Raw genomic sequence first — 27,145 nt, 5'->3', positions numbered from 1 at the left:
CTCACTGCCGATGTTCCAGTAACAAGCTGCGGGGAGGGCAGCACTATGCGGCACATGACCCAGTGCATAGGACAGTTCTTCAGTTGTTGGGGTGGTTGGTCGCCTTGGCTTCTCAGGGAGACTAATCAGCTCAAGAGCAGGGACAAGCCTGGCACTCTCTGTTCTCCCAGAGCCCAACAACAGCGCTGGACAAACACCACGTGGTCAGAAAAGGCTTGCTGACTGGAGGCAGAGAAATACCCAGGCTTCCCTGGGTTAACTGCCCCAGCTCACTCCTAACAAGGCACCCACAGTTAAATCTCCCATCCAGCAGGCTCCTCCCTCCTGCCATAAGGGTGAGACTTCATCAACAGACACTTACTCATTCTGCCCCAGATTTCTTTATTAAGGCCTTGTGTTTGACCCAAATACATTAACAGGAGCTGGCTGAGATACAGCCCCTAACACAATACCTCCCTCCCTCCTGGCCAGGGTCAGGACAGTCAGGAAAGCTTTAAGATTGGAGTAATAGGAGACTGTATTGATAGGAGAGACAGAGATGGCAAATCATAAAGTATGGGGAGTGACAGAAGAGAAACAGTAGAGACGGATAAGGTATGGGATGAGAGACAAGTCAGATGAAAGAACTGGGCTGGTATCTGAGGAAAAGCAGCTCCTTTTCTCATCAGCAAGGGAGACCAGGACATTAAGCACCCTGTATGTAGACCACAGTTGGCCCTATATTAGAGAATGACCTAGTGTCCCAAGGAGCTTGGGGAAGTGCATGGATGGTAGGAAGGTACATGTAAAGAGCAAGTGGGGCTGGTAGATGGTTGCCATAGCAACTAGTCATCGTCATCGTCATCATCATCGTCGTCATCGTCGTCATCATCATCATCATCCTCTGTGTTGATTTCACCCTCCAGCACATCCTCCAGCCAGTCCTCCAGCTCCTCAGCAGAAGGCAGGTCCTCCTCATTGTCCATCTCCATCCATATGCTGTCCGCCTAGGTGATGGACAGGTAGGGATGGAAGCTAAATTTAGTAAACATCTGGACCTTCCTCCCACTCACTGTATATCCTCTGTCCCTTCCTTACATCCTTCAGTGGCCAGAGAAGCTATCCTGGTGAAGATCAGAGTTAGAACAGTGACGGATATGAGTGGAAAGAAAAGGTGGTTTGCTTAAAGACCTCCCTTCAGTCTGTCTTCTTTACTGTTGCCAGCTGAGCTTCTAAAAACATACATCTTTATCGTGGATGTGACATAAAGGCAGTGGGAGCTACTCATGGCCAGCCCAATAAGTCAGAGACTCTACCATTCAGGGGTTTTCATAAAATGGTTTCCTGGTACTAGCTTCAGTGATTTTTTTTCCTCAACTCTAAAACTGTAACTTTAAAAATACTTGCCTGTTCCCAAACCTGATATTCATTTTTTTCTATCTTTTTTGTCGTTTTTATTTTTTTACTTTTTATTTTACTTTTAGATGTGCTCTTGATGGCTCACACCTTTAATCCTATCCCTCAGGAGGGAGAGGCAGGCAGATCTCTGAGTTCAAGGCCAGCCTAGTGTACTGAGTGAGTTCCAGGACAGTCATGGCTGTGCAGAGGAACTGTGTCTCAAAACAAAAACAAAAAAAGATGTGTTCTTGGTTTATAGCCTTGGCTGGCTAGCTCTCATATGTGTTATGTAACTCAGGCTGGCTTTAAACTCCCAGCAATTCTCCAGCCTTTGCCTTTCCAATGCTGAAATTAGAGGTATGTACCACCACGCCTGCCTTTGCTTTTGACCTTGGCTCACCCTTTACTTTGAGTTTGGAGACTTGTATTCATCCCTTCCTGAAATGTTGTACACAAATGATCTCCATTGTAATGCTACTTCCTCTTAAACTCCAAGTCTCTCAAGCAGAAAGCACTGCCTTGCTAACATTTTATTTCTATTACTATAAATTTACCAGAGCCAGCCTTATAATTAGACCGAGACTACTGTAAAAATCAAAAGCTGAAAATAAGTATCTGTATGTGTCTGTACGTGGTCACCTGAAGATTTCTGCCTTCAAAATGTTCAAAAGTCTCCTAGAAGAGACAGGATGCTTTAAGACAAGTTCTCAATGCCACTGAACTCCAAGGGTACCATAAAGGAAATACTTCCAAGAAGACTTAGTGGTGGGCAAAGAAGCTGAGCTGGAGTTTGAAGAATGAACAGGTGGTTGCAGTGAGTGGATGGTTCAAATGTTCAGTCATGCATTCCTACCCACCCAGGTCCCTCCACCGGGCCAGGAGCATCTCTTGCTCCTGGGAAGCACTCGTTTCCTAAGTAGCAGCAGCACGGAAGAGAGCTGGCTATACTGAGAAGCACTGGTGCTGTCTCAGGCCCTTACCACCCTAACCTCACCCCAGCCTGGCTGGTCTCGGAGGTGAAGCTTGGAAGTTGAGCCTGGTTAATACTTGGGCGGGAGATGATCTGGTACCCAGGCAGGAGTGAGGAAAGGAAACTCACGTCTGTGACATTGACAACTCCTATTTGTGGAGCTGACAAGTCGATGTCGAACGTCTTCTCCCAGTACGGAACCAGCTGTAGAGAGAACCGAATACATTGACTTAATAGAGGTAAGGGGTACGCAAATCCATACGAGGACGATAGTCAGTCCAGGGATAAAAGGAGGCAGAAGAGCTGGCAGTGATGGAGTCACAGCTCAGCGGTGGCCCCAAGACTGCGGGTAAAGTCAATGAGTGAAATAGTAGAAACCTCGAAGGAAAAGGATGAGGAAGGCAGCGTCTCCTTTTGGAGAAGGATGGAATCCCCGCTCTGTTCCTGTGAGCAACTCGCTCCTTTCTGGAGAGCCCTCAGTCCCTACACCTCTCTCTAATTTCTGCGTGTCTGTATAAATGTTGGCCGTGCATGTGCATACCTTCAAAGGCCAGAAGAGGGTGATGGATTCTCTGTAGCTGAGCAACCACCAGACATGGGTGCTGACAACTAACCTCAAGGCTTTTGGAAGAGCAGCCAGTGCTCCTAACCTCTGAGCCGCTTCTCCAGCCCAGATGCCACCTCTTTCAACCTAAGTACTTAAGCCTGGCAATCATCACGTTCCTGGTTGCTCATTCAACAGTGTTGGGGATTCAGCTGAGAACAGAGCTTCTCCTGGGACATGGGGATCTGCTGATTCTCTGAATTCGTGTACAGTGTTGTAGTCAGCTGCTCTCCAGAGCGCTGCCTTTCAGCTCTGGTACATTAATTACCGGGCCACCTCTGATCTGGGAATCACATATTATACACCCCGTGCGATTTACTCCTCATCCCCTTCCCCCAGCTCAGGATGCCCTATGTGTCTACAGTATTCATGAACATGTAGCAGGCAGATCTTTCTGGGTCTCCAGCTAGGAAGTGGGGAAGGGATTCTGAAACAAAGAAGGTGGCCTAGCCCAAGTCCCCACATTAGGACACCAGTGCTTGGGCAGGGCCTCTTACCAGTGGGAAGTCATCAGGGTCAATCCAGATGATACTGAGGTCAGGGTTTTCAGTGTTGTCTTGGGCCACAGCCTTGAGGGTCTCTAAGAACTCGTAACCGTCTCGGAGGGGGCAGAAGTGAGAAAAGTAAGGTGGGACAGAAAGGAAAGGGACACAGGAGAGAAGAGTCCAGACCCGTTTCCCCTGCCTCCTGAATCACCACATTTCAAGCCCTAGGCTGCTCTCCCACAAACTCTCAGGAATGCCTTCTACATGAGGGCTATTACCCCAACCCTGACTTCCTCCTGCCACTCCAGGGTTCCTTCCTCACCAGGGTCATCTTCCTCTGCAAAGGCCACAATGTGGATTCCATCCAGATCATCCTCCTGTTGGAGTGTGAGGAGGGGAGCAGGATTAGGAGTGGGCGGGGGGAGGGGGAGGACACCATAACCTCACTGTCCAACCCTTGACGTTCCTTCAAATCTGAATCATGGCATGCCAACTTGTGTGTTCATGGTGGTGACTCTTTTCTAAGGGACATTCTTTCAGCTCTTGTGACCCCTTTACCCTCAGAGTCAGGCATCTGCCTTGTTATAGTCATTCACTGATGCCTGTCACCTGAGACCTGACATGTTCTTTGGAACAAAAACACAACAAAAACAAAGGACAAACAACAATGACAACAACAACAAAGCCTTGCCCCTTGGCTGAGGCACTGCTCCCGCCCCCCCCCCCCAGCAGAACACACAAGGAAGAGACAGGCAGCCATGTCTAAGACTTACAGTCTTACCCACCCCTGCTCCCCAAGTGCCCGGTCCTGGGAGAGTCACTCACCCACGTCTCATACATACTATCAGGCTTTAGTTTCCTCAGGGTTGACCTAGGAGAGACAGAGAGGGCCCCTACTCAGTGGGTGAGAGAGGACATCTCCCTCCAGAAGGTCCCCACAGCTGAAGCCACCTCTAGGTCAGGCCTAGGGCATAGACAGCTTGTAGCCCAGAAAAAAAGCCAGCTAGCAAATCTAAGCTCTGGGCAACAGGCCCGGATCATTGCATGGCCACAAAACAATGGCTAGTGGGAAGGGGACGATGGCTGGAAGGGAGACTTCAGAGCAGGGGTGGGGGTGGGGGGCGGGAAGGTAAAAACTGGATTATCGTTGCAGTCATTTTTTTTTCATTCCCTCATTCAGTGAGATTGACAGCTTGGGCTCAATAGAATTACATGCCTAATATGTGCCAGGCCCTGGGCTCACTTCCCAGTACCCAGAAGGGGTTGGTTATAAGTACTGAGTTAGGTACTGGGTAGGGTTAAATGGTACAAATACGTTGGCCCCAGTGAAAGAGGCCACAATCTAATGGAAGAGAGTAGTTGCAGAATCACACAAAGGAAGAGAATTATGTGTGAGTTAGGGCAGGGTTTCCTAGCATCAGCTGACATCCAGAGGAGGGGGTGTCCTGTGCACCCTAGGATGCTTAACAGTATCTCTGGCCTCTGAGTACCAAATACCAGCAGCACACCTCACAGCCAAAGATGTCCTGGAAACATTGCCTAACAGCCACCGGAAGGCAAAATCCTTGCCCCACGGGCCACCCCCTCTGCCTCCATTGGCAACTGCTAGTGTTGAGAATGAGAAAGGACACAGGACTGAGTCTAGGCTTAAACCCTAGTTCTGAGTCTTCCCCCTTGAAGCCTCTTTCACTGAGGGTGCTAAAAGAATTAAATTTAGCAATAAAAGGTACCTTATGGTTCCCCGTCAGAACACAGGCACTCACTACTCATTCGTTGACACTACTAAAGCCGGAACCAGCCCCACAGTCCACACACATTTACAGAGGACTTTCTCTGTGTGGGGCTCAGGGCTAAGTGCTGGGGTAGAAAATAAAATAGAGAGGTAACTAACTAGTGTGTCCATGAGCACCAATGCCCGGAAGTATATTCAACTCCAGTGGACTCTAGCTTGTTCGTTGGCTTGTTCGCCAGCTGACCTCACAGACTGGTGTTCTAGCCCCAGGAGGAAGCTGTTCTACGGAGTGGGTCGCCCAGTGCCCACCTCCTGTGCTCCTCCACGAAGCTGACGATCTCCTCTTCACTGTTGGGCTTGTCTGGGATGGTCACGGGCTCATCCATGAAGGCCTCATAGAAGTCAATCTCGTTCAACTTCAGGGTCAGCTTCTTTGCCACCTTTGAGGACGTGGATGAGAGGTGTGGGGTGGGGGGTGCAGGGTCAGAGTGCGAAACAGTATAAAAGGGGGAACAAGTTGGAGAAAAGGAGTCAGAAAAACGCCAGTCTGCGTCACCGTCACCGGGTGAGCCTTAACTTCCCTGGGCTTCATTTAACATGACAAAGGTGGGCTAGACAATCTAAGGTCCATCTTCCCCTCTGTTCTACAGGAGAAGGAAGGGATGAGCTTGGGGTGGGGAGTGCCAGGAGGTGGAACGGGACCAAGACTCCATCAATTTTGGGAGAAAAGGCTGAAGGCAACTTAGTGTAAGGAGAGCCAATGTGGCTGCGGGGAAGAGAACCTTGCTGTCGAAGGTGGCGAAGAAAGGGATGTAGGGATGGAACTCTTCGGCCGCGTCCTCGTAGGCTTTGTAATCTGAGGGGGGAGGAAGGGACAGGCATGCTCAGGGTCTGCCAGAGAGTCATCGCCCCGCGGCTTCTTCCTTGACATGTGGGGCTCAGAATGAGACCGTTGCCCTCTAAACTCTAGTTCTCCGAGAATAAAATACAACAGAATTGTAGAGGGAGCGGTGGGATGCTGGGGGTGTTTGGGAATGCCCCAGAGTACAGGGAGATGGAACAGATGATGGGGCTGACCACGCTGCGGGAGGAAGAAGGGGCACCGGGAGTTCAGAGCCAGAGATGCGGAGGCACTGGACAAAGTGGGGAGGTGGGAGGGCAGGTAGAATGCAGGGTCAGAAAGGGGACGGTGCCGCTGGTACCCACGCTCTGAGTCTTTGCTCTTGAAGTAGCCAATGAGTTTGATTTCATCCTCGATATTCTCAAAGGCCTGCAGCTCTCGTTCGCCTTCAATTAATTCCACGGGGTCTTCTAGGACCTGGGAGAAAAAGACATTGAGGAGACCATTTCTGTGCTCACTGATAGGACTCAGAGGGATCTGGGGGAAAGGCAGGGATGAGATTTTGATAGAGGGTAGGTATGTGGCTTGTGTGTTATGCATTGTTAATGGTGTATGTGTGTAGTCTGTGTGCTGTGCAGTGTGTGTGATGTTTATGTTCTGCATCTTCTATTTGGCATGGGGTATATGTTTTGATATGTTGTTGTATGTGTGGTTTATATTTATGGGTCTGATGTGCAAGATATATCTGTTCATATATATGATGGAAAATGTAATGTTGGATATTATATGTGATATATCCATGTTGTATGTCATGTGTGCTGATTATGAGTGTGCATTGTATGTATGTTTTATGTCTGATATTTGTGGTACATATATATGATTTGTATTATATATGTTATGTCTGGGCATATATATGTGGTATATGTATATTTTGTGTGCATTGTGTCTGCTCTATGTGATATATGTATGTGATGTATGTGATATGTTACATGTTGTATGTGGTATGTGTCCAACTGATATAGTATATGTGTGTCTGGTGTGTGTGTGTGTGTGTGAGTGTGTGTGTGTGTGTGTGTAGGGGGTAGATTGGTAGGGACCAAGGAGCACTGGAGACTTCCAGGGTGTCAAGCTCAGGGGAATCCTCACATCAAGCAGAAACTCCACCAGAGTGTCTGCAGAAAACTCGCCATCGTACTCAATGACCTCATCTCCTTTGAACACATAAACGCTGTCCTCTTCCGTTAGTCCTACGGGATGCACAGGAGGGGAGCAAGCGGTGAGCACAACCTTCGCAGAGACCTGAGTCTAAGCTCTGTCTGCAGCCTGCTTGGTAATCTGGTAAACTCACCCTCCACTTTGCCATTTCCCTCCCCAGCTACCTTCAACCCTTCATCCCCATGCCCACGGCTCTGGGTTTAGCTCAGGAGCTAGCCTCACAGCTGAGGAAGCTGGGGAGAAGCTGGGGTCCAGGTAGGGTCTGAGGGGGTGGGGGGCGGGGACTGGGAGACAGAGATTCTAGCAACACAGTTCCCTCGCTCTGCCTACACAGACAGGGACAGATATTCCTGCCAGCCTCTCTGAAGACGCCAGTAGCTGATTCTCTGCTATTGCTGTCCTGATGACTTGTTGCGAACCGACTACCCTTCCCCCATCCACATCCGGTGTCCAGCCTGTGTTGCCCCCTGGTGGCTGGGTGGTGTAACATCTGGTCTCTGCTAAGAGGTTGAAGGAAGAAGGAAGGGGGAGGGGAGTGAAGGGTGGGGGAGGGCAGGGGAGAGGACTGGGGAGGAGTTAAGAAAGGACTTTGTAGACGGCCTCTCTGGCTATGCCTGTATTTCTTGATTTCACCTTTCAGACATCTAGCTGCGTTCCTTTTTTCTTTTTTTTAACTATAGGTTAGCATACAAAGAATCTTCATGCTTTTTTCTTTCTTTCTTTCTTTTCAATTTCACTATGTAGCCCAGGAGGCCTTGAGTCCAGAAGTATTACAAGTATGAGCCACCACGGCCAGCCTTGGCCATTTTCTAGAGAAGCATAAAGAAGGTCCCCATCTCACGCTGGGATTGGAGCACCGACTCCATACTGAGTAGTCCCCAATCTCAGACACACACACACACACACACACACACACACACACACACACACACACTTCAGAGCAGATGTGGTGGAAGAACTCCTGAGCCCTCAGATCTCCCCCAAGGCCCCCATGCAGGCCTCTCCAGTCTGCCCCTCCCGCCCCTCCCGCCCCTCCTCCCCCTCCTCTCCCTCCTCCCCCTCCTCCTGCCCCTCCTTCCCCCCTCTTACCTAGTTTCTTGGCCACAGCTGCATCCTTCTCAGAGTCTACCAGGCCAAAGCCAACACCCTTGTCTTCTAGGACCTGGGCTGCTAACTGGAAGGAAGAACCACGATTAAATTAGCCCCTCGAATTCTTAAGTAACCCCTTCCCCATTTAATGCCTTCCCATGGTCGGGTCAACTGAGGTGCAAGAAGCTCCTCAAGTATTGACCTTGAAGATCCATTAAGATACAGGTCCCCAGGCGCCTCTGAGTCCTCGCCTGACTTTGGCTCAGCTTTTTGAAATCATGCATATTTACTGCTCATTGAATGTTCCTGATGTGTGCTGAGGAGCCTCGCCTTCCATGAAAGGCTAGGCCCTGCCTTCCATCCTGATCAAAGGCCACACTCAGCATAGGGGGATGTGGCACCCCGAGATCCTCAAGTAACCCCCAAAGTGAGAACTATGGAGGATAGGGTTGGGGGGGGGGCGGGAGCTAGTCATGCTGTTGAAGGGTGGGAAAGGCCAGACAGTCAAGAGGTCGCCATCACCCCTGGAGGGAGGGCCACTGGCAGAAACTAAGCAGGATTCTATGAAGAATCACAGAAGCTTCCCCACCCAGCCATCCACTGATTCTTTCGGCTGTGGGCATGTTTTGCAGCTGTACCCCCACCCAGCTCAGGGATGGCAGGTGGATGGCAGAGGCTACTGAGGACTCAGGATAAAAATATTTGGCTCATTAATCAAACAGCGGTTTCCAGAGCCTGACGGGGTGCACAGAGATGCAAGCCTAGGGCCTGGTATCTTACACTGAAATGCTCCAAGCTCTGTATGAGGTGGGGCCTCTCTGTATCACCAAGAGAAAGAAAAATTTATCCCAACTTCCTTAAGGATGCCTGTAGATTCCAGTCATAAAGCCGCATCTCCTCGTTTCTTTTTCTATTAACTGTCTCTGCTTTGGGCCTAAAGTCAGATTGGGGGTGAAGAGTCTCCCCTCTGAAAGAAAAGACGGGGGAAACGTGCTGAAGCCTCTATTATACGGATCCTCTACTGAGGGCATCTATTTGATGCAGGAGGGACAAAAGAGGAATTGAAGGAGGGAGGGAGGCTGGGCTGGGAGGCCTGTGGGAGGCCTCTAGAAGATATTTAGCTATATATATATAGTCATTAAGCCAGTTGCAGGCAAGTAAAATATCAATCGTGTTTCCATTTCTGCTGTTTGGGTATTGGAGTACAGCCCTAAGTGTGTAGACGGGGGACTCTTTCGGCTAGAATAATACATTGGTGGTATGAAGTGCAATGCATACATAGTACTGTGCTCAGCGTCTTCCCCCGCCTCCCCGCCAGCCAAACTGAGAACCCACCCCTGCCTCCTCCAGCCCAGAGTGGGGTAGCCCCCTACAGCATCTGCCCTAAAGTTACCAAGAGAAGGGTAGACCCTTGGTCCCTGAGTCTGTCTTTTGGCTAAGGCCACATTCCTGTCATGTTCTTGGTGAAGAGAGAGACCCTGTGATGCTGTTCTTCCCAGCCCCTCCCAGCCCCCACCCTCAGACAACAGGGCTCACAGAGGGGACTGGGCAATGCTCTTCAGGCCTGCTAGCGCCTACTCACCTCCAGGATTAGCTCTTCCATCTCAAATTGTCTTTGTGAGGCCTTGTCGTCCTCGGGAGGCTCATGGTAGAGGAGGGCCAGCACCTCATACTTTTTGAACACATTCTTGTAGTTCTTTGCGTTCACGTTGATGACACGGTCCACGCCATCGTACTCAGGGAAGTCCAGCCCTTCCTCCCCCTGGACCCCTGACTTGGGTGTCCCTAGCACCAGTACAAACAGCAGGGCCAGCCGCAGCTTGGACACTGCTCTGGCCCCCATCCTGTCAGTAGCTGTCATACGGAGGTAGTAGGCTCTGGGTCTGCCCTCCTGGTCCAGAGAAGGGTAGCTGAAATAGGGAGGCGCCCCTGGATACACAACCCTGAGTTAGGGGCTCCAGGTGGGGGTGGGGTGGGGTGGAGTAGAGAGCGGGCCAGAGCAGTGGACAGAGGACACTGCCGGGTCCTGGAGAAACTGCCGACAGAGCCAAGAGAAAAAGGGTCAGGAGGAGGACTAGGAGCAGGGGCGGGGAGGGAACCGGAGCTGCCCCTTGAAACTGGCTCCCCTCTGTCCCCACCTGGTCCTGTCTAAATATGTCTCTGTGGTTGGCAGGAGAGATGGATAACCTTCTGAGGCCAGGACAGCTCCATGAGCGCTGCCGGGGGCCCGGAGGAGGAGTCCTCCCACCTCCTACACCTCTTCCCTAGGCTCCCTTCAGCTCCTTCCCTCCCCCTCCCCTCAGTGTCCAGGACTCCTTAGCCCCTGGCCCCATGCAGGCCCAGGAGTTCATCGCCATATTAAGAAAGGGAAAGGGAGAGATGCCCGATCTAAAAATAAGACCAGATGAGTTAGGGGTAAGTGAAGCTGAGGCCGGAGGAAGGGAGGTTGTCGGGGTAACTGGGGATCCCAGGGTAGGGCAAGGCTAGTCAGAAGGAAGCGTAGGGTGGGGAGGAGGGCACAGCTTGGGTCAGAGGCTAAACTGATAATCCATGATGAAATGGGGGGAATATGGGATATCTCTTCTGACTCTCCCATAGGGAAAGTCTGTTTCTTTGACATTATAAAGGACGGGGAGCAATAAACGAGCATTCCAGGCTCCAGGAAAGAAACCCCCTGCCGTTCTCTTTAAAGAACGTGGACCAACGATGAGATCACTCTCTGAATAAAAGATGGAGCTGAGTCCAAGACCAGAAACCTGGCTTAGTTCCAGTCAGTTTCCTTGGCTTCACTCAACAGTCCTAACTCAGGAATGTGGGGGGGGGGGGCGGGGGAGGACAGGGCTGGCCCGTACTCCATCCTGGAGTGATGGGACTTGGGCTTTCTCTGCCTGTACAGCCCATGGCTGTTTGCTCTGCCCTGATCCCGTGGGACTCTGTTTCTAGGGCATAGGGGGCTGGGAGGATTACCCAGGCTGCATGATTCTAGAAAGAGCTACTATTTATTCCTTCCTTTGACAAGGCACAGACAATCGGATGGGAAAAAGACTAACGTGAGGTAAACAGGAAGAGCTGGGCCCTGGGCCCTTCCACCAGGCTGTGCATTAATTTTGTACATCTGAGATCCAAAGCAGAGCTGGAGGTGTGAGAGCTGTAATTTTAGGCTCTGAGCTTGGAGGTGAAGAGTTGAATTTCACTTTTGAGTACGTAGCAAGAACCCGTTTTACGGCCCTTCTAGGGCTCATATTATACCTAGGTAAACTGAGGCTCAAGAGGGACCATAGAGAGCTCACATTAAACTCAGACCTCCTTGTCCCCAGTGCAGGGTATTTCTCATTCTAGAAGGATGGGGCTTACTTTGCATCTAGGTACAAGTATAAAGTTATGTTAGCAGAATAACTTTTCATGTCCAGGGCACAGACCTTACACAGCTAACTTATCATGCTTAAGAACATGGCACGAGTGGGCCCAAGAGGGACAGCTGTCACTGTAGCAGGAGAGGCCAGAGATAGCCCAAGCGTGGCACTGGAGCTGAGAAGAGGGTGACAGATGTGCCAGGCAGAGCTTACCACTCTGCAGAGGCTACCCAGGAGTGACAGGTAGGACATGACATCGTGGCGCCTCATTGCTGCAGGTTTCTAGGGAGAGGCAAATGTCTGAACAGACACTGACAACATGGTAGACATCTTCCATCATGAACTGGGACCTTTGGGAAGAGACCTTGACTGCTTCTGCTCCTCTTCATCCGTACGGCCACTGCTCGGTCGCCTCTTGGTGGCTTTTCTGGCTCCTTTTCCACCCTCACTTTCTGCAGCTCCTACACCAGTACTCTAGGCCTCCTCACTCTAATGCTTTGCTCTCCACTTTCTTCTACTCAGTCCCCTTCCTTCCAGACTCCCTGTGTGCAGGCTTTTGGATTTAACACGCCTCAGCTAACCCATATCAAATGACCCTGAGTTGGGGCGTCTGTATTTTTAACCCACCAGACACTCAAAGCTCCTCACTGCTGAAACTTGAGGAGCTGGTCCCTCCCCATCCCCCCTCCCCATCTCACTCACAAACCTCCCCACCCCTCTTCCATCTTCCAGGGTCTGTTTCAGCCCTGTCAGCAGCCCGGGGTGGACCCCACACTGATATAGCTCTGTCCCCAGGAGACCTGGTGTTGGAAGAGAGAAGGAGTGGAAGGCTGGCTCTGAGAAAGGGACCTGGTACAGAGAGAGAGGGGCTGGGTACACCTTCAACGGGAGGGTGTTTTGTTTTGTTGTCTTTTGTTTTCTGCCAGCCTGCAATAGAGCTCATCCTCGGATCCAGCATCCTCTACCATTATCCCTGTTTTTTTTTTTTTTTTTTTTTTTTTTGGTCTTGTTTGTAACCGTGTTCAGTCCCAGTTACCACTGTTAAGACTAGTTTGAAAGGGGGTTAGGGGTACAAGTTCCAGAAAAAGCCCCAAGTTTTCTTCTCCTATGAAATGGAACGCAGTGGTGGGGACACAGGGCTGAGAACTGATGGTGGGTACAGTCCTTGTCACGAGGCTAGAAAGCGTGCAGTTGCCCATGCGTTGCATGTCGGTAAGAGCTGCTGATTTCCTCCCGGTTTGCCTGAGCATTCCTTCCTATCATCTTGGCCAGATACCTCGAAAAGGTGCTTGAAGGTGAACTGAGAGTAATAGGGACAAAGCAGAGAGGCTCACGGAGCAGAGGTGAGTTTGTGTTGGCGCAAGACAAGGAAGGAAGGACGTAGAGAGGAGAGGTGAACAGGGGAGAGGCCTCCTTGCACCTTTTTTTTTTTTTCAAACCAAGATCAGACCAGAAAAGAACTTGGGTGGAGGGCTCAGGGTGTAGCTCAGTGATGCTACCATGCCCACCAAGCACATAGTCTGTTTCAAGGCTGTAGCAGAGAGAAAAGGCTAAAGGATGGGAGAGCGAAGAGATGTTCTGATCACAGGGTTAAAGGGCAGGAACCACCCAGTCTGCCCCAGAGGAGGGATCCCTGCCCTTACCCCATGCGACCATCCCCAAATCACTGAAGCTTGCTGGACCTGACGCTAGTGGGTCTCCTGTAGAACAGTGAATGCCGTGTGGCCTGCAAGTCTGGTCTGAGGAAACACAAGTCAGGGTCTAGATTACTTGGCCCCCCACAAGCCCCAAGCGTGGGCACAGATGTGAGTGCTGTGGCACCTCTACAAGATGTAGGCTCTGCTGGTCTTCCCTTGTCCTCTCTTTCATTATTGGGTTTCTAGCTAGTCTTTGAGGGGAGTCACTTGCCCTCACACGGACAAGACACCAGAGATTAAGCTTAAAGTGGGAAATATCCTTCAGGGCTAAACATGTTTGATCTTCTGTTTTTTAAAGGCACAGTCTCACAATGTAGCCCTGGCTAGCCTGGAACTCACCATGTAGACAAGTTGGCCTCCTATCCACAGAGCTCTACTTGCCTCTGCCTTCCAAATGCTGCGATTAAGGGTATGTGCCACCACACCCAGCCCCAGATGCTTGAATCCAGTGCCTTTTCAGCCTCTTCCCAGTCCCTGGAGGTCTACCTTGCCTGGTTACAATGTAGATGTGTTACGGCACTCTATTCCCCCACAGCAGACTTGTACACTGGGTAATGTGAAGGCCGTTCCAAGTGTTTACTCTCCAGATTGGCTGCTGGATGTAACAAGTCTGTGTACCTACTCACTGGGCTCCAGGCAGAACAGGCTGGGCTTTCTCTCAGCCCTTCCCCATCTCCTACCAGATGCTCTCGCTCCAGCTCCAGGAATGCAAGCTTGTCTCTCTCTCATCCAGAGTAAATTCAACCCGTCTCTGCCCCCTGCTCAGCTTTATCTCAGGTGTTGTGTCCATACTCAGCCCTGGCTTTCCGCAAGACCAGTGTCATGTGAGGCTCTTTCTCTGATGTGTTTAGTAGTATGTCTCCTTCTCCAGCCATCCTGTGGAGAAGAGACAAAGTAAACCTAGAAAAGGCATCAGCAGAGAGATGCAGGGGAGCTCAGCAGACGGGCAGACCAGAAGCATGTGGAGAGCCTGCTTTGGAACGGGGCCCACCGAGCACTGGGAGGAACAAGTGGGGTCAGGAGTAGAGGACCACAGGTCCAAGAAGGGCAAAGGACAGACAGTGAGGTAACATAAGACAGTGAGTCTGGGATGGGCACCAGATGGGTTGGGAAAGCTCATTAGAGGGTTGGTGACCATTCAAGGTCCAGGATAGCCTTACCACCAGGCCGTCTACGGATGATAAGTTTTCTGATTTCATCATAGATGAAGATGAGAGCGCTGTAGGGAAGGGCACACAACCACCAATTTGCCCTGTAGAGAGCAAGAGATGGTCAGTGCGGCTGAGGATACAGCGCCCAGAGAATGGTAAGCAGCAATGGTGCACAGGAGCTGTGCAGACTGGGCTGGGTTCTGAAGATTGGGGGTGGGGCCTGCATTGAATAAAGTTGACTTTCCCTTCGAGGAGCGAAAAGACACAAGACAGAAATAAAAAAATGCCAGCAGCAATGTGATGTCATGTCCAGAGTTAATGCAGCATTTCTAGATATTGCCAACTGACTTTCATGAGCTGCTGAGAGAGTCCCCCCTGCCACCTGCTAGTTTTTGTGTGTGTGTGTGCGCGTGCACACATCCATGCACGCGCGCGCATGCGAGCACATACTCTAAGCTTTCTAACTAAGGAAGGCAATATATAAACCAATTTATGTGTGTTTACATGCACTTCCATATTGCAACATAGACACTTTATTTTTTTTTTTCTCTTTGAGCCTCTTCTCTAATTAGGGAACAGGAAGATGGACTCAAAGAGGTTTATACCCTTGAGTGACCCAGAGAGCAGTGCATATCTCAGTGGCATTGTTCAATAGTTCAATAGAAATACAATGCGAGCGTTAGAGGTGGATGGAGATAATAGTCCAGTGGGTAAAGTGCCTGCAGCACGGGCCTCATCACCTGTGATCGAATCTCTAGAGCTCATACAAAAGCCCGGTACAGTAGCACAAGTGTCTGTAATCCTCCAAAGAGAGATGGGAGGCAGAGGCAGGGCAGTCTCCAGAGCCAGGCAGGCCAGCTAGCCTAGTGCATGTGGCTGTGAACAAGACACTCTTGTCTCAAACAAGGTGGAAGGCGAAGAGCGACACCAGAAGTTATCCTCTGACCTCATGTATGCTATGGGGCATATGTACCTGAACTCACATCATATGCATACACGGACATGCACACACAGAGGGGAAAAAAAAAGAAAGAAAGAAAAAATATATTACAAACCACATGCAAAACTTAGTTTTCTAATGCCCATATTATGATAAATGAAACAAATTATGATAAATACATTTCAATAATTTTATTTAAGTCAATATATCCAAAGTGCCATTTCAACATGGGTGTAATCATTATAAACATATTTTGTTCTGTTTTGTTTTAAGGCATAGTCTTTCCATATGGCCGGAGCTGACTTCAAACTTGGGATGCCCCTGCCTCAGCCTTTTGAGTGCTGAGATACAGGCATACACCCCTATGCCAATCACTAGCAACACTACTAATAATGTAGTTTACATTCTTCCTTTACTAAATCTTAGAAGCCTGGGGAGTACCCTATACTGCTTATCTGTCTTAACTCAGCTATTAAGTTTCCTCCCTCTCCCATCTCTGTGGGATCTCATCACCCAGACTGTCCTTGAACTTGCTGTGTAGCCAAGCATGACCCTGAGCTCCTGATCCTTCTGGCTCCGTCTCTCAAGTTCTGGGATCACAGACATGCACCATGCCCAGTTTAGGATATAAAATTTTCAACGGCTAAAAGGAAATATAGTCCATAGGAATAAAGTTATCCTTTTTCTTTCCTTTCCTTTCTTTAAATTTTTTTTGAAATGAGTGTTTGTTTTTTGTTTTTTAAGACAGAATTTTTTCTTGTACTCCTGGCTGTCCTGGACTAACTTTGTAGACCAGGCTGGCCTTGAACTCACAGAGATCCACCTGCCTCTGCCTTCCAAGTGCTAGGATCAAAGGTGTGTGCCACCATGACTACTTAAAATGGGGTTTTATGTTATTGTCAGGATGGCCTCAAATTCATGATTTCCCAGTTTTAATCTTCTACTCTTTTTTTTTTTTTAGACAGGGTTTCTCTGTGTAGCCGTGGCTGTCCTGGACTCACTTTGTAGACCAGGCTGGCCTTGAACACACAGCGATCCACCTGTCTCTGCCTCCCAAGTGCCAGCAGAAATACTTTTTCAGTGAATAACACACACACACACACACACACACACACACATACTCTGAATCTGTGTACGGTATCTAGGAAGTAAAAATGGCCACATGATGGTCTTTTATGTTGCGGAGTTCAGAGAGATGGTAAAAAAAAGAGATGAAGGGTTATACAATATAATAGTAGGTGCTGAGTGCTGTGGGCAAGATGCCTACAGAGAAAGGTAGGGTCACTTGCATTTGATATTGACATCTACAGCAACAAAACCAAATCCACTATTAATAAAAATCCTCCAGGACCAAATATGCTCAGTGTTTAAAAACCGAGGTCTACATGGAGTTCTCAACACTCTGCCAGATTCCATTTCTTCCGCAGTGCTGGAGCTCAACCCCAGGGCCTCACGTGTGTTGGGCCTGTGCTCTGCCATTACACTACATCCCAGCCCTGCCCAATGGGCTGATGCCTCAGGACTGGGGTGTGTTTCCTTTAAGTCATAAAATATTAAGGGCTGAGATTCAAACAGGATTGTCAACGTCTAAGGCTAGATCCACCATTAAATATTAATTGAGCACCTATATTGTATGAAGCAGTGTGTGTAACAATGCAAGGGATAGGTAGATGAGCAAAGCATGCGAAAAAACACGAAATGAATTGGAAGAATACACACTAATTCACTCTTCCCACCCCACCCCCCAACCAGACGAGATTTCTCTGTGTCGTCTTGACTGTCCTGGAACTCACTCTGTAGACCAGGCTGCCCTCGAACTCAGAGATCCACCTGCCTTTGCCTCCCAAGTGCTGGGATTAAAGGCAAGTAACACCACTGCCTGGTTCACGAAATCATTCTTAAAGGCAACCTGTGCAGGTGACATAGTGGCAACGGGGCGGGCACTTCTTCTTGGTAAATTTTGGATTTATTTTTTCTAATGCCAGAGATAGAGCCCAGGGCCTTGTCCATGCTAGCCAGGCACCCCATCACCGAGCTACATCCCCAGAAACTAAAGCTGAGCATTGTGGCACACACTTATAATTTAATACTTGGGAGAGTGAGAGGTCGGATGACTTCGAGGCCATTCTCCGCTACATAGCAAGTATAAAGCCAGCCTGGGCACATGAGCATGAGGCCCTGCCTCAAAAAATTTCATAAGTGTATATTAATGCCAAATCAAAACATAATAAAAAGGGGGCTGGAGAGATGGCTCAGAGGTTAAGAGCACTTGCTGTTCTTCCAAAGGTCCTGAGTTCAATTCCCAGCAACCACATGATGGCTCACAACCATCTATAATGTGATCTGGTGCTTTCTTCCAGAGTGCAGGCACACATGCAGGCAGAATACTATATACATAATAAATATATTTTTTAAAAAAACATAATAAAAAGTTGAGAGCCGAGTGAGACAAGGAACTAGACAATAACAATTTCAATGTGTTCATTCTCAAATATTTAAACAGATTAATATATTATTAGATCTCATATAGTAAAACATTCTCACATTAAAACATATTTGTATAAAAACAAAAGAGTTAGTTAAGGTAACCATGAACTTGGCTCTTTGTTTTGAGACAGGGTTTCTATCTCAGGTTGGCCTCAAACTTGTACTGCCACCAAGAATATCCTTGAATTCCTCATGCGTCTATTTCTCTCTCCTAGGATTACAGGTATGAGCCACTCTACCCGGTAAATTGGGACTATTGTCATGATTATATTAGGACCAAGAAACACGTATTCTTGCCGTCATAAAATTCTACTCGATTGAACACTGCCACATCTGCTGAGCTTGCCAGTCCGGTGGCTTGTGGTCTCTTGGCACAGTCTGCAATTGAGGCCATGTATTGGGGTGTGAAAGAACCTCTCAGGTCACTGTGGCTCCATTGATCTGGGCAGTCCCCACCTGGTGACTGTCCTTTTCAAGCACACACTTCCCCCCTCTTCCTCCCAAATGCTCTCCCTGGGTTAGCATCCCTTCCCTTACTCACTTGAGTGGGTACATTCGCAGGGCCACGTCCATGCCTGGAGCATAGGACAGGACTGCTGCCAGGGCCGTCTCCTCAAAGAGTCCAAATAATAGGACTTTGTTTCTGGGAAGAAAGATCGATGAGTGTAATAGACATAGGCAGACAAGGCGAGGACATAGCGTGTACAGTGTGGGGAGGGTTAGTAGTTATTAGTAGGTGCTCACTTCATGCCCTGCCTGAAGAGTGAATTCCGGCGTGTCTTGCAGATGATGAGGTCAGCCCACTGCACAATCACGATGCTGATGAAGAAGGCCGTTTGGCACGTGAACTCCACCACCTTCCGCTGCTCATAGGTCTGTGGGTAGGATGAGCAAAAAAGTGGCAACTGGGTCAGAAAGGAGTTTTGATTTGCCCAAAAGTTTCTTGTCTTTCTTGCTTTCCAGAACCTAGAGTCTGAGCTTTGCTGTCTCTGGATTCCTCTGGCATTGCACACCTAGCTGTCTTAGCACTTTTCATATTGCATTATACTATTTGTGTATTTTCCCTACATGACTGAAAGTTCTTTGGAGCCCTTCACCATACTTTGCCTATTAAATGTTACATAGCGTGCCTCAGTAAGTAATTGTCTTAGGGGTTCGATTGCTGAGATGAAACACCATGACCAAAGAGCGAGTTGGGGGAGGAAAGGGTTTATTTGGCTTATACTTCCAGACCATAGTCCATCCCTAGGGGAAGTCAGGACAGGAACTCAAGCAGGGTTGGAACCTGAAGGCAGGAGGTGATTTGGGAGCCATGGAGGGGTGCTGCTTACTGGCTTGCTCTCCATGGCTTACTCAACCTGCTTTGTTATAAAACCCAGGACCACCAGCCCAGGGATGGCTCCATCCACCATGGGCTGTACTTTCCTGGATTGATCACTAATGGAGAAAATGCCTTACGGGTGGATCCCATGGCAGCATTGCCTCAGCTGAAGCTCCTTCCTCTCTGATGATGCCAGCTTGTGTCGAATTGACACATAAAACCAGTCAGTACATTAATAAACTGGGAATATGATTAAAAGAAGGCAAACTTAGGCCAGCAGAGTCCAAAGGTCATAGGTTAGAAAGGAAGGGCTAATCGGAGGGCACTATGAATACAGAGCAGGGAAGAATATCCTAAAAGAGAGGTAGACAGAAGGCTGGAGCTGAGCTCAGTTGTAGGTTGCTTGCCTAGCATGCTCAAGGCCCCACAGAGTGGTAGACAGAAGGCACTCCTTTATTCATTCCATGGTTCGTTCATTTGTATTTTGTATGTAAGGGACTTCGAATCTACTAGGAGGCATAAAAATGTTAATAGTGTCAATACAATAGTTAAGTTATAACAGAGACGCCAAGAGTGCTGTAGGCGCACAGAAGCAGCGTATCTAAATTAGACTGGAGGAAAACTGTAGAAAAGAGCCTATGTCTAAAAACATGACAACATGTTTCTAAATATTGATAAGAAATTAATAGATAGGTTTATACAATAGTAAGATACTAACTATAAGTGTGTCTAAAGTTGTATTTAGAAAGAAACGAAAAGCCTTAAGTGATTAGAAAACAAAGGCGAAAAACTATCTGGGGAGCTGGGCATGGTGGCGCATATCTGTAATCCCAGCACTCCGGAGGCAGAGACAGGCAGATCACTGTGAGTTCGAGGCCAGCCTGGTCTACAAAGCAAGTCCAGGACAGCCAAGGCTACACAGAGAAACCCTGTCTCAAAAACAACAACAACAACAACAAACCAAACCAAACAAAAAAAGCCAAAGCAAGTCCAAGACATCCAAGATAACACAGAGAAACCCTGTCTTGGGGCAAAAAAACAAAAGGAAACAAAACAAAACTAGACAAAACACCTATCTGGGTATGGTGGTGCACACCTTAAATCCCAGCATTTGGGATGCAGAGGCAGACAGATCTCTATATTCAAAGCCAGCCTGGTCTACATAGTGAAATGTTGTCTCAAACAAACAAAAAGCTGTTGAGCCAAATATGGTAGGAACATAGGCCAAGCCCAGCCAGCGTATTTGTGTGCCAGCCAGCTCTGCACCACAGTCTGTGCCAATCCCTTCCATTCCTTGGAGAGTTTAGCGTCTGACTCACCGTTACTCCTGCTCTTGTATTCATTTTTTTTTGAGATGTAAATTTCATATTTATGAATATTTATGAATAATCTTCCATTACCATGGCTTCCCAGTTTTGTACCCCTCTAATTCTGACATCTTCCACACACTAAGTAGGCAGCTTGTTCTTACAGTTAAGCTGTAGATATTATTCTTTGGTCTTTCAAATGCCTATGGTTTTTCTGCAATTTAAATTTCAAGCATATTTATCTTCCATCTTTATCCTTCTTTCTCACTCTAGTATCTCAATTTTACTATTCTCTGGTCTCTCTTGGACTTAAAAATCTGTTAACTTGATATGTTTTGTGTGTGCGCACGCACACACGCACACACACACACACACACACACACACACACACCCCTCCTCTCCTCCCATAACTAGAATAAGCTGCATAAAACTCATGGCTTAGGGGCTCACAGAGACTGAACCACCAACCCAAGAGCATCCATGGGCTGGACCTAGGCCCTTTACACATATGTAGCTGATGTGCAGCTTCTTCTTCATGTGGGTCCCCTAACAATTGGAGTGCATTGGGGAGGGGTGCTGTCTCTGACTCTGTTGCCTGCCTTTAGATTCCTTTCCCATAGTTGGGCTGTCTTGCCTGGCCTCAGTGGAAGAGGAAGTGCTTAGTCCACCTGGACTTGATGTGCCAGGGTGGGTTGGTACCCATGGGGGAACTCTCCTTTTCTGAGAAGAAAGTGAGGGAGGAATGAGGTAAGGAGGTAGGAGGGTGGGACTGGGAGGAGAGGAGGGAGGAGGCTGCAATCAGGCTGTGAAGTGATTAAATAAATAAGTTAATAGAAAAAATATGAATTAAAAAAAAAGACTCATGGCTTATAGGCTGGGTGTGGTGGTGCATACCTTTAATCCTAGAACTTGGGGGGCAGAAGCAAGAGGCAAGTAGATGAGTTAGAGGCCGTCCTGGTGTACATAGAAACACACTCACGACTTGATCATCTTGGTTTACTGCCATATCCCCAGGTCTCAGATCAGTTTCTGGTATAGGTTGTGATAGGTAGAACTAATAGTTTTCTTAGAAGACAAGGAACCATTACGTTAGCGGTGAGCAGTGTGTAGGCTCTCCGCTGGGTGGAGAGCTCTCAGCTTTGCCATTGTGAACTTTAACCTCTGGAACGGTAAGCCCAGAATAAACTTTTTTTTTTAACTATAAGTTTTCTTGGTGTTTTAATCAGATTATCAATAGAAAAGTAACTAGGTGCTAAAAGATGGCTTGACGGTAAAGAGCAGTTGTTACTCTTGCAGAGGACCCAGGTTTGGTTCCCAGAACCCATATGATGGTTCGCAACCATGATTAACTCCAGTTCCAGGAGATCCAATGATCTCTTCTGATCTTCATGGGCCATGCAAGCAAGACACACATAAAATTAAATAAATGTAAAAGAAGAAAGAAAGAGAGAGAGAGAAAGAAGGAAAGAAAAAGAGAAAAGAAATGTATCTAAAACAGAACTTGTTACCAGAAATAGGGTATTGCTGTGGCAGAACAGATCATGAGGTTTTCTTGAAAGACTATGGAAAACTTTGGTACTTTGGACTGAAAAATTGGTTGAATGTTGTAAGCAGAGCTTAATGGGCCAATACAGTAAGACTTTGGAAGGCAGCAGTGAGCCAAAACCTATGAGGATTATGGAGGCCCGGTTCAAGAGGATTGAAAGGGAAAGGATATTAGCCACTGGACTAGAGACTACTACTGTGATATTTTGGCAAAGAATGTGACTGTTTTCTGCCCTCATCCTAAGAACTTACTTAAGGATAGATTTAAAAGTAGCAGACAAAAACAAAAAACAAAAAACAAAAAACAAACAAACAAAAAAACCAGACTAATTTCTTTGGCAGAAGAGAGTTCAAGATAGCCTAATACTGACCCTATTGGTAATTATTAGTGATCACTATTATGTAGGTCAGTAATGAAAAAGACAAGTGGGACAGAAAAAAAAAACACAAAATGCACAGCCTGAGGAGAAAAGAATATTAAAAAGTTTAAAATTGGCCTCCAAGGTTAGTGCCAAAAGCAACAAGGGGATTAAGGAGAGACCAGCCCTGTGTTGGAATAAAGGGAGGGCTGCCCTCACCATAAGACCCCACATGGAAGGTAAATAAACATCCAGCTTGTAAAAGGACATGGCCTAAGGAATGTTCTGCTTCTGAAAACCAGTAACAAAAGCTGCTGCGCGTGAGACTCAAGGGCGACAGGTTTATCCCAAGTTGTCATCCACATGGTGCTGGCTTTAAAATCAAGAAGGACTCAAACAGGATTATGGGATATTCTTCTGTGACTATGGAGAGCCACCGAGGCAAGGCACGTGACAAGGTGGGTCCAGATATAGAAAACCTGAGAGGCAACATTCATTGTTTGAAGCTATCAAAGTGAAGGCTGATTTCACAGTTCCCCAAAATGTTGGGAGACCCCAGAGCCATAAGATATCTGCCTAGGAGAGCTGCAAACAGGGAGTGGAACAGTCCAAGAGTGACAAGGGTGTTGCAGGCCTCAAAGCTGGCGGGGTGCAAGCATCTAAACCCTCTGACGCCTGACCTGGGGCTGTAGGATTTGCAGTTTTCCCTGTTGGGTTTCATTCTTACTTTGATTCAGTATCTCCTCATTATGTACTGGTTCCTCCCTTTTGGAACAGCTATGTGTTGGGGGCTGGTCTGTTGCTATGTATTTAATTGTTAATTACTGCTCCCCCCCCCCAAGATCTGGTTACACCCCAGACAAGCACATTCTCACATATACCAAGCGATACTGTCTAACTTTGCCCCCCAGTTCTCCATGATTGGCTAATAAAGTTGCTGACAGCCTGGGCTGGCCAGAAGAGATGTAGGTAGGGCTTAGGTTCCAGCGCTTAGGGTCTGAGAGGGAACATGGCGGGGGTGGGGGTGGGAGATGTAGCAGGAGAGAAGGAAGTTGCCATGGGGCAGTATGGACCGTGAGCACATGGTCATGAGACCTGACCTGAGAGCACATAAGCAGCCCAGACAGGAATGATTAAGGCAAGTGACATGGGTTGTGTAGCTGAAAGATAGCAAAATAGCTTAAAGCGTTGATATCTGCTCAGCTCCAATGTGTTAAAGCTTATAAAATAAATTCTAGTCTCTGTGTGTCAATTATTTTGGGAGTTAGCGGGGTTAAAGAGAAACCGTTGCTTTATTAATTTCTTGCTACAGTTATGCATATTCTGTGTCACTGTATGTTGGAAGTATATAATTTGCTTTTTGACTTTAAAGCAACGTTGAGACTGTGAAATGCTATTGGAAGGTGGACTAAAAGCACTTTGCTTTATTATGTGGCCCGAAACCTAAGGGGTCTCAGAAGCAGAACAAGGTGGTTTCGATGATAATGACCCTCATAGGCTCGTATGTTTGAACACATGGTCTTCAGCTGATGTAATTCTTTGGGAAGGATTAGAAGGTGTGGCCTTCTTGGAGAAGGTGTGTTTCTAGGGATGGGCTTTGAAGTTTCAAAAAGCCTCTTGCCATCCTCCTGTGTACTCTTTGCCTTCTGCTTATGGTTCGAGTGAACTCTCAGCTGCGGCTTCAACTTACTGCCTTCATCCCACTATCATGGACTCTAACCCTCTGGGGCCGTAAGCCCAGAATAAACTTTTTCACAAGTTGCCTTGTTTGTGGTGTTTCATCACAGCAATAGAAAAGTAACTAATATGAAAGGCAAGGAAATAGTCTTACTTTAACTGTAAGTAGTATACTTCCTGGTCAGGCAGCTCTGTAATAGATATGAAAGCCGGGTAACTGTTTCCAAGCCATTTTAAAAAAATCTTCATAATGTCTTCAAGGTGTACAAGAAGTTCTTGTTATGTAAATTTATTTTTAATTAGATTTGCTCTATTATAAATAAGTCGTGCACCTCTCGACTGCAGAGAAGAGTAAGGCGCTTGAGTTGGGGGTTGGGAAGATGTCGGTATGGTGAACAGTGAGACTATTGGGCTTCACTGGCTACTGGAGCATGGGGACGTGGACTTCTGCCACACGTGTGTAAAAGCTGTCTTTTCATCAACTAGGAGTTCAACACATATTTCGAGACGAGGTCTCACAGCATACAGCCTAGGCTGACCTGGAACTCACTATGTTGCCTAAGCTGGCCTCCAATTTGTGGTGCTCCCTCCTCAGCTTCCTGGGGGGTGGGGGAGGGGCTGGGATTGTTCCATCACACTTGGGTTGCTGCCGCCTCAGTCTAATCAGTTACTACTCAGATGCTACGCTTTCTACTTACCCACTCCTGTCCGTAGCTGTCTTCCAGGTCATTTATGTTTCCATCATCCCAGTGTAGACGGACACCCAGCAGATCAAAAGGCCTAAAACCGTTCTCCGCCAGGATCACAAAATAGGTGAAAAATCCAGCCAGGGCCTGTATCATGCCTGTGACAGAGCGACAGAGATAGGGGAGCAGAGTCCGTTCAGAGAATGGCCCCAAATGGAAGACCATAGCAGTGGTGGGGCTGGACTGGCTTCTAGCTGGGTTAGCGTGTATCTGCATAGTGATTAAAGTTCTTGTCACCAGTGGTCTGATCTTGCCATCTCTGAGAGACTTGGTTCCAAATCCCTGACATTTGTTTCTGAACTCTAAGCCTTCAGAGCAGAGCTGTTTAGGCCCTCTGACATCAAACATAGAGCTATAGGATTTGGAGTTTGCCCTGCTGGATTTTAGTCTTGCTTTGGTCCAGTTAGGGTCAATCTTTGAATCACATTATCTTTTTTTTTTTTTTAACATATTTTAAATTTTTAATCGCGTGTATGTGTCAGGGGGAGGGAGCAAGTATCTGCATAGACCTAGTGCCTATAGAGGTCAGAAGAAAGCTTTCAGATCTGCTGGCGGTGGAGTTACAGGTAGCAGGAACTGGGAATTGAAGTTGGGTCCTCGGCAAGACAGGATGTACTCCTGGCCACCAGGCCACCTCTCCAGCCCTTGACTCAATTTGAAAACAAGAAAGGACTTCGGTAGCAATTCACTCTTTCCCTACTGAGTGACAGCTGAAAAACAGCAATGGCTATAATAGTAAAATGTGCCTGCTAGTTATAGATTTGCACTGTGTATGTTCTTGCGGATATAACTCCTCCTAATTCTGAACTATCATCCTAAGTGAGAAAAATCCAGACACATGACTCGGTTATCCTCTGGGCCATAGAGACAGTGAGCAATGAATTAGTTTCAAACAGGTCTGACTCCTAAGCCACTGCTCTTTAGACACGGTTCCTCCCAGATGATTTCTTCAATCCCTTCCTGGTCCATCTTTATCTATAACAATCCATTGTACTGAGCTGGTTAAGGACAGGAGTTACCTGGTTGTCAAGGTTTATCCCAGTGTAAGTAGTACTTGTGTCTCCAGCCGGATTTTCCACCACTTCCTTAGCAAGACCAAACAGCACCAAAACAGTTTACTCTTCACTAACCACGCTTTGTGAATTTCCTTTCTCTGCGGGTCCAGCATACTTGGCTACCTATTTACTAATCAAAGCCTTAGCCTCAAGTTTAAGTTATTTCCTCCATAAAAGCTCTGTATCCTCAAAACTGGTGAGTTAGCACATTTTGTGTTCCTGTAGCGTGCTCTCTTTTTACCCTTTGCTTCCCATGTGGAGAGGTGTGCTACCATTTTAGCAGGTATTTTCCTTTACTATTTTTTTTTAAATGTGCATTGGTGTTTTGCCTGAATATATGTCTGTGTGAGAGTGTCGAGTCCCCTGGAACTGGAGCTACAGACAGCTGTGAGCTGCTGTGGGTGCTCGGAATTGAACCCAGTTCCTCTGGAAGACCAGCCAGTGCTCTTAACCCCTGAGCCATCACTCCAGCCCCTTTACTACTTGGTCTTTAAGGGCAGATTGGAGATAAACAGTTCTTTGTGGTCTCAGGACCAAGCATAGCTCGTTGTTGAGAAACTGTCTCCCTGACCTCTAAACAGAGGTATCTGAATGGCCAGCCAAGACACCCCTCATTCCCCATTCACCCCTCACTTCTTTGGGCTCACCGATCTGCCCATAGGCTATGCCAATGAGACGGTGGTTCACGAGATTGTCAGTTTTGGGGTTCCGTGGAAGCCTCTTCATGATGTCACTTTCAGGGCTCTCATAAGCCAAGGAGATGGCAGGGACCTGGAGGGTGGACAATGGGAATGACAGGTTAAGAAACTCTAGCCCTGTCCCCTCGTGTGACAAGACTTTTCCCTGCCCTTGATAGGTCTTAGGAATTCTCAAAGTGAGGCCTGGTGCTCACCATGTCAGTGCCCAGGTCAATGCAGAGAATGGTGATGGTACCCAGAGGCAAGGGTATACTTAAGACGATGAACAGCAGGAAAGGCGTGATCTCAGGGATGTTGCTGGTCAGGGTGTACGCAATGGACTTCTTCAGGTTGTCAAAGATGAGGCGACCTGGAGAGGATGGCCAGACTTCTGTGAGAAACAACCAAATGATACACCTCCTGGGCAGAGAGACTGCTAGAAAGGAGTGAGTGGTCCGTGAAAATGTTGGGGAGTCCTAGACCTTGGAGACAAGGAATGGAGCGGGGTCCATGTTTG

The 27,145-nt window shown here is 47.8% G+C and overlaps 2 protein-coding genes across 4 annotated transcripts in view; both read right to left on the bottom strand.

Annotated features, from left to right (window-relative positions):
- Positions 1 to 364: 364 nt before the first annotated feature.
- Positions 365 to 10,344, bottom strand: CASQ1 (calsequestrin 1). The gene is made up of 11 exons (XM_084792637.1): positions 9,896 to 10,344; positions 8,314 to 8,398; positions 7,156 to 7,256; positions 6,375 to 6,486; positions 5,951 to 6,024; positions 5,478 to 5,608; positions 4,262 to 4,307; positions 3,759 to 3,813; positions 3,449 to 3,549; positions 2,477 to 2,551; positions 365 to 986 (listed from the first exon to the last, which is right to left on the bottom strand). Exons 1-11 carry the CDS (start codon positions 10,172 to 10,174, stop codon positions 825 to 827), a joined length of 1,221 nt encoding a protein of 406 aa, XP_084648763.1. The 5' UTR covers positions 10,175 to 10,344; the 3' UTR covers positions 365 to 824.
- The window catches only part of LOC311603513 (sodium/potassium-transporting ATPase subunit alpha-4), a 40,003-nt gene continuing 23,075 nt past the window's right edge, over positions 10,218 to 27,145 (bottom strand). Inside the window, exons 17-24 of one of the 3 annotated variants that reach the window (XR_014781109.1) lie at positions 26,844 to 26,998; positions 26,599 to 26,722; positions 24,849 to 24,994; positions 18,686 to 18,816; positions 18,483 to 18,584; positions 15,255 to 15,487; positions 14,524 to 14,615; positions 10,218 to 14,239 (exon numbers count right to left, since the gene is read on the bottom strand). Coding sequence is in view for 1 of the 3 variants with exons in the window: in XM_084792482.1 (XP_084648608.1) it covers positions 14,211 to 14,239; positions 14,524 to 14,615; positions 18,483 to 18,584; positions 18,686 to 18,816; positions 24,849 to 24,994; positions 26,599 to 26,722; positions 26,844 to 26,998 (779 nt within the window). In the remaining 2 variants the exon portion in view is untranslated. The remainder of the gene's footprint in view (positions 14,240 to 14,523; positions 14,616 to 15,254; positions 15,488 to 18,482; positions 18,585 to 18,685; positions 18,817 to 24,848; positions 24,995 to 26,598; positions 26,723 to 26,843; positions 26,999 to 27,145) is intronic. The other 2 variants (XR_014781110.1, XM_084792482.1) reach the window with 2 other exon arrangements.

This window comes from Acomys minous (genome assembly GCF_964271855.1).
Source record: "Acomys minous genome assembly, chromosome: 1".
Taxonomy (NCBI): Eukaryota; Metazoa; Chordata; class Mammalia; order Rodentia; family Muridae; genus Acomys; species Acomys minous.
The sequence above is the reverse complement of the archived record's forward strand: the minus strand, read 5'-3'. Positions and strand labels throughout refer to the sequence as shown.

Excerpts from the sequence above, each read along its gene's own strand:
- CASQ1 (XM_084792637.1), bottom strand. The coding sequence starts at position 10,174 with ATGACAGCTACTGACAGGATGGGGGCCAGAGCAGTGTCCAAGCTGCGG. Across the intron at positions 6,487-7,155 it reads TGGTGGAGTTTCTGCTTGAT|GTCCTAGAAGACCCCGTGGA; the intron begins GTGAGGATTCCC and ends TTTTTCTCCCAG. Across the intron at positions 3,814-4,261 it reads ATAGTATGTATGAGACGTGG|GAGGATGATCTGGATGGAAT; the intron begins GTGAGTGACTCT and ends ACACTCCAACAG.